At 60.6% G+C, this 12,177-nt stretch overlaps 1 protein-coding gene across 1 annotated transcript; it reads left to right on the top strand.

Moving 5' to 3' along the window:
• Positions 1-243: 243 nt before the first annotated feature.
• On the top strand, positions 244-11,183 carry ZNF362 (zinc finger protein 362). The gene is given in 11 exon segments (XM_051786271.1): positions 244-309; positions 2,227-2,253; positions 2,364-2,448; positions 7,073-7,112; positions 7,114-7,137; positions 7,274-7,520; positions 7,602-7,923; positions 8,020-8,244; positions 9,517-9,595; positions 9,676-9,834; positions 9,908-11,183. Coding segments are annotated over 11 exon segments (1,335 nt in total). The 5' UTR covers positions 244-299; the 3' UTR covers positions 10,025-11,183.
• The last annotated feature ends 994 nt before the right edge of the window (positions 11,184-12,177 follow it).

The raw sequence follows: 12,177 nt of genomic DNA, 5'->3' as shown, positions 1-12,177 counted from the left end.
GGAGGTCTGGGGAGCCCCGCCGGTGCTGAGGAGGTTCGGTAGCTCTGAGGACACCGCGGAGGTTTGGGGAGGGGGGGCTGAGGGATGCCTGGGGAGGCTGCGTGACCCGGGAGCCCCCCCGAACGCTCGGGGGTCCCGCGGAGCCCCCGCGCTGGTGCCCCGGCCCAGCCCGGGCCTGGGCGGGCGGTGGCGGTGGCGGTGGCGGGGCCGGGCGGGCCGGGGGCGGGGGCGGCGGCGGGGGGGCGGCGCGGGGCTCCATCTTCCTCCGTGCGGCGGAGCCGGCGGGACGGCGGGGCACCATGGCTGTCGGTATAGGAAGTGTCTTTTTTTTTTTTAACCTTCCCCCCCCCCCACCTCGCTTTATTTTTTTTTTTTTTTTTATATATCCCTCATCCCTCCCTTTTCTCCCCCCCCCCCCACCCCTTCCCTTCTCCCAAACGCCTCAACCTCCCCCCCCCCTCCACCGCCACCCCCAAAAACCCCCTCACCCCGGGGGCGAGCCGTGCGTGTGTGTGTGTGTATGTGTGTGTGTGTGTGGGGGGGCTCCTCCACACGTTCCCCCCCCCCCTTTCCCCGCGCTGCTTTTTAGTCGTTTTTCGCCTAAATCGAATTTTTTTTTTCGAAATTTTTCCCTCCTTTTTTCCCCCCCTCGCCCCCCCTTCCCCCTCCCCTCAGCCCTGCAGAACATGGCGTCCCCGTCCTAGCGTTTTAAAAATAAGCCGGGGCTGCCATTTTTGTTTGCCTTTTGTCTGCGAATTTTAATAAAAACGTCTGAGAATGTGGGAGAGGCGGCGGATGGAGGGGGGGGGGGAAGCACCCAGCCGGGCCACCCCCCCCCCCCCCTTTCCCCAAACCCCCCCTTCCATCCCCATCCCCCGGCCTTTTTGTCTGGCAACCCCCCCCCCCCCCCCCAAATCCCCTCCCAGATCGAGGATTTCAACTTCACTTAACCAAACTTCGCCTTTTTCCACCCCTTTTTTCCCCCCCATTATTATCATTATTCCACCTCCCCCCCCCCTTCCGACCGCTCCAAGCAGGAAGAAGAAGGAAAAGAGGGAGAAAAAAAAAGGGGGAGGGGGGGGACATCGAGGAAAATACCCATTTTCCAGGATTTTCCCTTTTTCTCTCCCTCTGGATGGTCTAATGGAAAAGTTAATTGCAGCCGAACGTACCTATTTTTGTGGATATTGCATGTTTTTTTTTTTGGGGGGGGCGTTCTGCTTTTTTTTTTTTTTTAATGCATTCACGGCTTTTTCCTGACGGTTTTTTTTTTTTTTTTTTTTTGCTTACAGGGGGGGTGGCAGAAGCAGCGCAGGGGCTGAATATTATCACTCCCATCACCATAATCACCACTCTTCTGATTTTCACCATTTTAATTCCTTTTCTCCTTCCTCTTTTCCGCCTTTCCCTCGCTTTTTTCCGCATTAACCGGTTTTGTCTAGAAAAGTGGTCTCGCTGGCTGGAAGGTCTAAGAGGGAGGTGGGGAGGGGGGTGTATTTTTTTTTTTCATGGCGTTTTTGGCAGGAATGCGGCAGCTTTAGCGAGGGACCCAAATTTCCGTGGCCGTGTCCCAGAGGTCTGTCTGTCCCTCTCCAACATATATTTAGCCATATACTATTTATACATCCATAATCTCCCGGCCACGTCGGGGGGCCTGAAGTCGGGGGGGGGGGGGGAAGCTCAGAGCCTGTGTGGCCACAACGCTTCGGACCCAGGAATGCTGAATTTGATGCTTTTGATTTCTTTTTCTCCCCTCAAGGTTGGAGGATGCTCCTTGTTGGGTTATTTTTCCCCCCCAGCCCCGCGGTGCTTGGGATGGCAGCCGGGTTTTTTAGCCCGGCCGGGACGGAGCAGGCAAAAGCAGCTTCGAGCCCGAGGCCTTTTGAGATTATAAAGTGATATTTTAGCAGCGAGGTAAAAAAGTTTTTTAAGTCCCTCCCGGCGTGCAGTTTGCCGAGAGGCGGAGGGTCCAGGGCGAGGGGATGGATTTCACCCCCAGTTTTCCAGCCAGCTCCCCTATCCCTCCCCTCGGCTTTTCCCGACAGCTTTGGGGGTGAGCGGGGGGCTATAAAAAAAAAACACCCACTTTTTTTTTTTTTTTATTCTTTTTATTATTTTTTATTTTCCTTTTTTTTTTGTCGTTGTTGTTTTTTTTCCTTGTTGTTTTTTTTTCTGTTTTTCTTTTTTTTTTTTTTTTTTTTTTTGTTGTTTTCTCTCTATTTTCAGGCAAAACCCCACGTTCCCACGGGTCGGGTAGGTCGGAGCCGCTTCGCTTTTGTTCCTCCGCTGTGGGATCTCGCGCGCCGGGGGCTGGCGGGGGGTTCGGGGTGTGTGAAGTTGTCCTCCTCCTTGTCCCCCCGTAGAAAAACGCCCCACGTGCAGCACCCGGTCTCAGCTAGAGCTGGAGATGGACGCGGATAAGGGGAAGCAACGCCAGTACTCGCAGAGGTGGGCATTGGTGGGCTGGATGGAGGGGGAGAAAAAGAAAAAAATCCCTGTTTTTTTTTCTGTGTGTTTCCACGCTGGAATAGCGTTAGGACTTGAGGATGCATGTGTTTGTGTGCTGGTGGAAATAATGTATATATGCACACCACAGTCCAGGTATTCCGTGTGGATATATATATTTGTATGCAAGTAGGGGCAGGGGGGTCTGGGGGGGTTTGGGGAGGCTCCCTGCCTGCCCCCTGCCCACTCCCAGCATAAATCAGACCCCTTGATGTTTCCCTTTTAAGAAACGTGCCTTTATACGCCTGAAATAATCATTTTCCTCCTTGCCCCCCCCCCCCCTTCCTCCTCGTGTTTTCTTCCCTTAAAACTGTGGGGTTTCGGGAGGTGGGTGCGATGTCACGACAAGTGCATGTTGGATCCGGCGCGTCCGCTCCCCCCTCGGGGCGAGCCCTGCCCGTGCCTCGGTGTCCCCGGGTGCTGTCACCCCCCCTTGCCGGTCGGAGGGGGTGTTGGTTGCCCCCCGGGCTGCTTTGTGGGCGCTGCCTTTGCCTCGAAGGGGCAGTTTGGGGTTTTGGGGGAGCAGGCCCCCCCGCGCTGGCGTGTTTTGGTGGGACGTGTGCCCCGTGTCTGGCGTGAGCGTCACCCCCTCGGGCTCCCTGTGGGCTGCCCCCGTGGCCCTTCGCTGGGTGACATGACCCCCCCCGCGGATTCGGGGGCACGCCGCCTCAGCCCCCACCTTTTGGGGGCTTCCCCCTGACTTGGGCACCCCGTGGTGGTCCCCAGCATGGCTTTGCCAACCCCCTCCCGCTTGCCGCCGGCGCTTGGCTCCTCACCCTGCCCCGCACACCCCCTTTACCACGCGGAGACCCCCCGGCCTGGCCTGGAGGGCTTGTTTTGGGTTGGTTTTGCTGGAAATGCAGAAGGAGGAGAAGCCCCGGCCCAGGGCCCTTCGGGGGGCGGAAGCCGGGGCTTTAATTGGTTCCATCTTGGGTGAATTCTTGCGGCGCGGGGCCACCCCCTCCCCGAGCCCCCCGTGGCTCAGGGCTCTCCTGGCCTTCCTGCTTCCCGGCTCCTGCCCCCTCGGCTGCGGGGTGAACACCCCCGGATGAGCACAGCCGGGGCGGGAAGGGATGTGCCTTCCCTGAGGATGGGGCCGGATGCTGCTTCCCACCCTGGTGGCTTTGGCATGTGGGGGGTTTGTGGATGGGCTTTCCCTCCAAAAACCCTCCTGCTCCAGGCAAACCCCAGGGATACTTGTTCTTAGGGGGGGCCTTGTGTTTTGGGGGGAAACTGGGGCACGGTGCGGGGCAGAGCTGGGTTCTCTGGCCCGGGGACGCGGTGTCACTGTCCCCGGAGTGGGATTTGGGTGGGGGGACACTCAGGGGGCCTCCCCCTGCTTGGCTCTCGCCCACCGCGCCGTCTCGGGCCGCCGCCGGCTTCCTGCGCTCGCCGCTTGGCACGGGGAGGGCAGGCGGGACTGTGCCCTGGTGCCCTCGCTGGGACACTCAGGGGGACACCACGCTCGGCGTCGAGGACGTGCCGAGCCACCTAGTGCTGCTCTGCTGCCCCCCAGACCCCTCCCCTTCCCCCCAGCCCCCCATTTTCCAGCCGTGCTGGGTCGGTGGTCGCTCGCCAGGCCCCAGGAGCTGCCCCTTGAGCTGCCCCTTGAGCTGCCCCTTGAGCTGCCCCTTGAGCTGCCCCTTGAGCTTCCCCTTTTCTCCCGGCGGTGCCGTGAAAAGAAATCTCTTGTTTCTTTTTATTTCAGCGAAGGCGAGACAGAGAGGGCTGCCAAGGTAGAGGCGTTCCCTAGAGAACTGTAGCTTGACTTAGCGGCAGTTGGGTAGGAAGTTGGAAGGCTCTAGTGAGCTCGTGCCCACCCGTGCCATCATCTACCTCCCATCAATCTGGAGCCTCAGCGACACGTCTCCCCAGGCAGCTGCGCCCACCTGGCTCCAGAGGCCACCCTGTGAGTACCAACCACCTGACGGCTCCGGCACCGCAGCCCCCGCTCTCCCCTCGCCACCCCCAGCCCCGGCTCTCCGGCTTCTCCCGCTCTTCCCTCCCCACGGGAAGGAGGCTTTTGGTCTCTTCAGGGCGCTGCCGCTTCCCCCCGGGGCCCGGCAGAGTGGTGATGCCGTGGGAATCCGAGGTTCAGCCCCTGCTTTTGGGGCTCTGCGCATCTTCCCGCTTGCTCTTCCCACGTCCCTCGTTCCCGCTTGGGTCCCCACTGTGCTTTGGGCACCCTCCTTGTCCCCCGGGATAACCTTTGCCATCCCCTCAGCGCCCAAATCCGGTGCCCGTGGAGGATGCTGGGCTCTTCCCTCCGTGGTTGGGACCACGCCACAGGAGATGTTACCCACGGGGGGGTTTCCCCCTGCCCAGCAGAAATGTGGGGGCACAGAGAGCCCTGCCACCCCCGTGCCCCGCAGAGATGCGCCGCCGCATTTCCCCACCCTCCACGATTTCCATTTTAATGGATTTTCCTTTTTTTTCCGCCTTTGCTGCATGTCAGCTTCCATTTTTCATAGTTAGCTGAGAAAAGAGAAAAAAAGGGAGTTTTTATATATATACATATCTCTATTTTTCCATCTGCTTTCTCCCCCCTCCCACTCCCTCCCCCAGCCCCGGGAGAGGGGGGACGCCGTTCCCGACCGAACACCGCGGGATTTACCGCACGAAACCGGGACAGGAACAGGGATTTGGATCATTGTTTTGGCAACGCCGACCATTTCTTCCCTCCTCTTGTTCATCCAGCTCCGAGCACGCCGCTTTTACCAATAACTCCTCGTTTCTTTAGCCAGCCCTCCCCAGGTGGGGACGGGGAAACACGTGATATTTGCGCTTTTCTCCCCAAAATACCCTCCGTGGCTTTGCAGCCCCTGTCCAGCTTTGCACGGGGGGTCCTGGGTCTGGTGGGGGGTCTGTGCCGTGTCCTGCTGGTGGCTTGGGGGGCCACATGGCTGGGGTTCATCCGTGTGGGTGCTGCTGTCGGCTCCTGGCGGGACAGATGGACGGATGGGAAGGACAGAGGTCGAGGGGCACCTGCTGGGATGGGGGAGCAGTTCCAAAATTCCCTTTTCTAATCATAGCTCCAGTTTCCTGTTTTCCCACGGCCGCGCCGGGGCAGGGGGTCGGTGCTGAAATTGGGGGGGTCGGTGCCGGGTGCTTGGCTGTGCTGAGGGGGCTCAGAACCCTCTGCCTGTGCTCCTCCTGCCTCCACATCATGAGGGGTTCCCTGCTTCCCGCTCCGCTTTTGGCCCCATTCCCAATGTCCAGCCCCTTGTGCCGGCACCGGAGTCGCTCATCCCATGCTCATCATCCCGAGGGATCTTATCTATATATGTATATGTATATATGTGTGTATACGTAGCCAGTGGGGAAATGCACGGCGTGGGCGGCCTGTGGGTACATATATAATTACCCAAAACACCTGGGGGGGAAGGTGCATTTCACATTCCCAGGGAATTCCCATTCCATGGCACCCAGCGGGACCCCGGCTCTGCCCGCCCTGCCGGGATCCGGTGCCGCTTCCACCTGGAAAACCCAACGTTTGGTGCAGTGGGGAGGTGATCTGGAGCAGGTCAGGGTTGGGAAGGGGAATTCCCAAAGCTGGGGTTGGGGTCTGCCGTGGGAAATGGCTCCTGTTCCCCGACTCCCCAAAAATGCGCCTGTGCCGTCCTGCTCTGGAGCGTGAGGGGGGGTTCCCTTCTTCCTGCCTCAGTTTCCTCCCAAAAAGTGGGGGGAATTCCACAGTTCCTTCAGGCTGTTGGGATGCTGAAGGAGTCCCTTTCTCTGGGGCTATGGAGAGCTCAGGGTCTGACCCTGAGGCAGCGAGCAAGTGTGAGGAGGAGGAGGAGGAGGAAGGCTCATCACCCCCAAATCCTGCTGCCTCCAAATCCTGCCACCCCCAGGGCTTCTGGGGACACACACTGCTCCAGTTTCTCCCGGGATCCCGGCCGTGGCCTGGTTTATTTTGGAGTGGGAGCTCCTGCGGGACCCCTCCCATCCATCCCACCCTTTCCCACTTGCCCCGTGAGGGGATTTGTGCCTGGTCATGCTGGGCCGTTCCGCTGGGGTCACCCCCTCGCTGTCCCCTTCCAGCTGCTTCCTGTTACCGAGGATGGATTTAGAATTAATTCCCCCAATGCCTTTAAGCGTCTCCATAAATCTCCCGGCCCTGCTGCAGCCGGGGGTCCCCGTCCCACCGCTCTCGGGGGCTTCGCTCGCCTTTGGGGGGGGGTTTTGGAGGGGAATTCAGCTGGGATTTGCCATCTCCCACAGCAGTGTCCTGTCCACCTCTAACCCCTCCTGGATGGGGAGGATACCTCCAGAGCTTGGGAGATATCCCAAGCTTTTTCCCTCAAATGTCAGCCTTCCCCCTTTCCCAAATTGCATCCGCTGGGTGTTTCGGGGTCTCGGAGACAGGCGGGTGTCTCCCTGATCCTGCAGGAATTTCCATCTGGGAAGATGCCTGTGGGGGATTCCTCAGCCCTGCCCACTCCCTGCCCTTGCTCAGAGCCTGGGTCTTGCTTCCTGGGGGGTGGTGGTTGGTTTGGGGAGGTGGGAGGGAAGGGGGTCCGTGCGGGGACCGGCGCTGCCCCATAACCACCCCCTCTCTCCCCAGGATGGCGGAGCCTCGCTTCAACAACCCCTACTTCTGGCCGCCCCCCCCCCACCATGCCCAGCCAGGTAGGACCCCCACAGTGGGATTTTGGGGAGGGGGAAGGATGGATGGACACGGGGGGGAAGCCCAGGGGGAGGCCGGGTGTCCCGGGGGTCCCGGTTCCTGCGCCTTGACCCACCTCTCTGCCTTCCCCCCCCTCAGCTGGACAACCTGGTCCTGATCAACAAAATCAAGGAGCAGTTGATGGCGGAGAAGATCCGCCCCCCACACCTGCCCCCCACCTCGGTGGCCTCCCAGCAGCCCCTCCTGGTGCCCCCCTCGCCCGCCGAGAGCAGCCAGTCCATCATGTCCCTGCCCAAGCTGCAGCAGGTGCCGGGGCTGCACCCCCAGGCCGTGCCCCAGCCCGACGTGGCCCTGCACGCCCGGCCGGCTACCAGCACCGTCACAGGTACCACGGGGGCCCCCTGGGCCAGGAGGGCACAGGGGGCCCCCCCAGAGCCCCCGCCTCCCCTCTCCTCCCCCTCGCCAGGGTTGGGGCTGGCGTCCCGCGCGCCCGCCGTCAGCACCTCGGAGTCCAGCCCGGGAACCGGGACCACCACGCCCTCCACCCCCACCTCCACCAGCCAGAGCCGCCTCATCGCCTCCTCGCCCACCCTAATCTCAGGAATCACCAGCCCCCCCCTCCTTGACTCCATCAAGACAATCCAGGGCCACGGCCTGCTGGGAGCGCCCAAGGCCGAGCGGGGCCGCAAGAAGATCAAGGCGGAAAACCCGTCGGGCCCGCCCGTCCTGGTGGTGCCCTACCCCATCCTGGCCTCGGGGGAGACGGCCAAAGAGGGCAAGACGTACAGGTAGGCACCCTCCCGCCTGCCGTGGGGGCCGGGGCGCTGGCGGGGCGACCCCCGCCCCAGCCCGGTCCCTGCGGGGTTCTCCCCCACACCCTCCAGGTGTAAGGTCTGCCCCTTGACGTTCTTCACCAAGTCGGAGATGCAGATCCACTCCAAGTCGCACACGGAGGCCAAGCCCCACAAGTGCCCCCACTGCTCCAAGTCCTTCGCCAACGCCTCCTACCTGGCCCAGCACCTGCGGATCCACCTGGGCGTCAAACCCTACCACTGCTCCTACTGCGAGAAGTCCTTCCGCCAGCTGTCCCACCTCCAGCAGCACACCCGGTGAGGGACCCTCGGGGAGCCCCCTTGGCCGGGGAGGGGGCAGCCCTGCACCCTGCCCTGGTGGCTCTGCTGCCCTGCTTTATGGTGCCCGTTGGCCCCGCTGCTGCCTTCATCCCTGCCAGGCTCATCGTCACCACCACCATCCCCACCACACTCATCATCTCCAGCACCTTCATCATCCTCAACACACTCATCATCTCCAGCACCTTCATCATCCCCAACGCCATCATCCTCAACACACTCATCATCCCCAACACTCGTCACAACTACCATGATCCCTGCCATGCTCATCATCTCCAGCACCTTCCTCATCCCCAACACACATCATCCTCATCATCCTCACCACCACCATCATCCCCAACACCTTTATCCCCAACACACTCATCATCCCCAGCATCTTCATCATCTCCAGCACCTTCATCATCCCCAACACCATCATCCCCAACACACTCGTCACAACTACCATGATCTCTGCCATGCTCATCGTCTCCAGCACCTTCCTCATCCCCAACACACTCATCATCCTCACCACCGCCATCATCCCCAGCACCTTCATCATCTCCAGCACCTTCATCCTCCCCAAAACTCAGCACTTTCATAATGCCCAGCACCTTCACCATCCCCAGCCCACTCACTATCACCACCTTCCTCGTCCCCAGCCCACTCATCATCCCCACCATGCTCACTGTCCCTCTCATCATCTCCAACACCTTCAGTCTGCACCATCCTTGTCACCCCTACCTCACTGTGCTCATCCATTCCTCCCACACTGACTGTCCCCATGGCCTTCATCGCTCCCACCACACTCATCATCTCCAGCACCTTTATTGTCCCTACTGTGCTCCTCCATCTTCACCCAGCTCGTTCCCACTGCTTTCTTCATCCCCACCACGCTCCTCATCCTCACCACCTTCACTGACCCCACCATGGTCATCTGTCCGTGCTGTGTCAGTCCATCCTCACCACCTTCATCCTCCCTGTGACCCTCATCCTCACCACCCTCATCTTCCCCACCACACCAGTCTGTCTCCACTGTCTTTGTCATCCCCACCATCCTCCTCATCCTCACCGCTGTCATTGACCCCGCCATGGTCGTGTGTCCGTGCTGTGCCAGTCCCTCCTCACCACCTTCATCCTTGTCACCACGCCCATCCTCCCAGATGTCCCCAGCACCTCCATCCTGTCCCATCTCCCAGCCCCCACATGCCCCCGTGTCCCCGCGGTGGTGGGGGGCGGTGCCGTGACCCCACGTGCGTGTCTGTGCGTCCCCAGAATCCACACCGGCGACAGACCCTACAAGTGCCCCCACCCCGGCTGCGAGAAGGCCTTCACCCAGCTCTCCAACCTCCAGGTCAGTGCGGGGGGCCTGGGGCGGGGGGGCGGCACCGAGGGGTCCCCCCAGCCCTGCCTGACCCCCCCGTGCCCCCCCAGTCCCACCAGCGCCAGCACAACAAGGACAAGCCCTACAAGTGCCCCAACTGCTACCGGGCCTACACGGACTCGGCCTCGCTGCAGATCCACCTGTCTGCCCACGCCATCAAACACGCCAAGGCCTATTGCTGCAGCATGTGCGGCCGTGCCTACACCTCGGTGAGCACGGGGGGCACCCCGGACCCCCCCGGAGCCCCCCGGGCCCCCCTGACCCCTGTGCCCCCCTCCCCAGGAGACCTATCTGATGAAGCACATGTCCAAGCACACGGTGGTGGAGCACCTGGTCAGCCAGCACTCGCCGCAGCGCACGGAGTCCCCCGGCATTCCCGTACGGATCTCCCTCATCTAAGCGGGGAGGGGGGGTGGCAGCAGGACCCCCCCAGCATGAGGAGGAGGAGGAGGAGGAGGAGGAGCCCCCCCGGCGCCGCGGGCCGTGCCCCCGCAGGTTTGGTGACACCCAAAGACGGTTTCAGAGCACTTTGAATCTCTGCGGTTTGGTTTTATTTTGGGGGGGGAGGCGGAGGGGGGAGGAGCGGTGGGGGTGGGGGCGTCCCCCCTGCCCCCTGCCAGACCCCCCATCCCCCCCCCCCCCATTTTTGGATACAAATATATATATATATTTATTGGCCAAGAACTTGGTGCTGCTAAAAAAACCAGAAATTCACCCCAAAAACGAACCGTGGACGGAGCGAGAATGCAGCGGGGGGAGGAGGGGGAGCAGAGGGGGGGGGGTCCCACTGCCTCCCCCCAGACGGACTCTGGGCCCGAGCGCCTCCATTTGGGGTTGATTTTTAACCATTTTGGGGGTTTTTTTCTGTTCTTTTGGGGTCCCTTTTGAGGGCAGAGCTGCGTCCCCCCAGGGCTGGACCCCCCCCATCCCACAGCCCCGCTTTTGGGGGGTCTGGGGGGGTCCCACCGCTTTGCCTTGTGCCTGCCTGTACATACCCCCTGTATAGAGCCTGGGGGGTCCCCCCCCAAACCTCATCTATATTCTGTACCTTTTGGTTCATTTTGGATATTAACTGTGTTATTTTTTATACACTTTTTAAGCCTTAACTCAGCGTTTCTTTGGTTTTTTTTTTTTTTTTGTTATTGTTCATTTTTTTTTTTCAGGGTGTTTTATTTACCTTTTATTTTTAACCCCCGTTCTTTTTTACCCCCCCCCATTATTTTTACCCCAGTTCTTTTTTACCCCCCCATTATTTCCCCCTTGATGTTGTACGATATCAATATTGTAACCTTTTTTGTCAGCATGTTAATACTGTGTAAATAAGCCTCTTATACACTTAACCCCTTCCCCCCTTTTTTCTCTCCTTCCCCCAACCCCAAAATTTTGGGGCTTTTTTATTTTCCTTGCTGCCCAGCCAGGCCAGGCCCCCCTAGATCTAGTTGGTACCTTATTAAAAAAGAGGAAAAAAAAGGTTAAAAAAAAAAAGAGAGAAAAGAGGAGAAAATGGATAAAAACAGTTGCCCCTGCCCTGTTCTCCCCCTCCCACCCTCCCCCCCCCCCCCCAAAATCCTGCATTGTGGTTCCTGGAGAAGCTGGGGGGGGCACGGCCTCGTGGTGTGGAAAAGGAGGGAACCCCCCCAACCCCTTTCCAAAAAAAGAGAATAAAAGAGAAGAAAAAAAAGAACAAAACGGGAATCAATGAACGTGGGGGGTCTTTGGGGGGAGGGGAAAGATTGGGGGGGGCTGCACTTTGGGGACGTTTGGGGACAAAGCCTGGGGGGTCCCCGTGGGGTGGCAGCGGGGGGGGTGGAGCTGGGGGTCACCCCCAGGGGGTGGGGTGTCCCCAGAGTGTCCCAGGGAGGGGTGGCAGTGCCACACACCAGGGGTGGGCACACCAGGGGGGCACCGGAGGGGAGGGGGCGGGTCCTGGTCCTGGGGAGAGGGAGTGTGAGTGACCCCAGTGACCCACTTCTGGGGACACCAGGTCTGGGGACAGCCCAGGGTGGCCACCACTGTGGGGACACCTCCTGGCCATGGCCACCAGTGTCAGGGACACCTCACAGTGGGTGCCACCTCACAGTGGGTGCCACCTCCAGGGACACAGCTCTGGGTCACCCCCATGGCCACCAGCCCCGGGGAAATGTCACCATGGTGGGTCCCTCACCAGGGCCACCAGCCCTGGGGACACCCTGGATGTGACCCCCCCTCTCCTGGGGTCACATCCAGGTGACCCCTGGGACACCCCACCCTGGGCTTCAGTTCCAGGGATGTGTCACCCCCCCAGGCCATCCCACTCCAGGGGGTGTCCCCTCCTGTCCTCCTCCCCTCCTTCGGGGTCCCCTGTGCCCCCCCAGCTGCTGGGACTTGGGGTCACCGGTGTCACCACAGGCTCTGTGAGGGGGGACCCCACCCCCCCACATTTGGGGGGCACAGGGGACGTGGCACCAGCCCTGTCCCACCCCCACTGTGACATTTGGGGCCATCCCCGAGGTGACACTTGGGGCCATCTCTGCGGTGCCACCTCACAGGGAATCCAGGGGAAAGGAAGGAAA

Source organism: Manacus candei, unplaced genomic scaffold (genome assembly GCF_025592945.1).
Source record: "Manacus candei isolate 608988 ecotype Guabito, Panama unplaced genomic scaffold, ASM2559294v1 h1tg000022l, whole genome shotgun sequence".
NCBI lineage: Eukaryota > Metazoa > Chordata > Aves > Passeriformes > Pipridae > Manacus > Manacus candei.
This window is presented reverse-complemented; position numbering and strand designations above follow the sequence as displayed.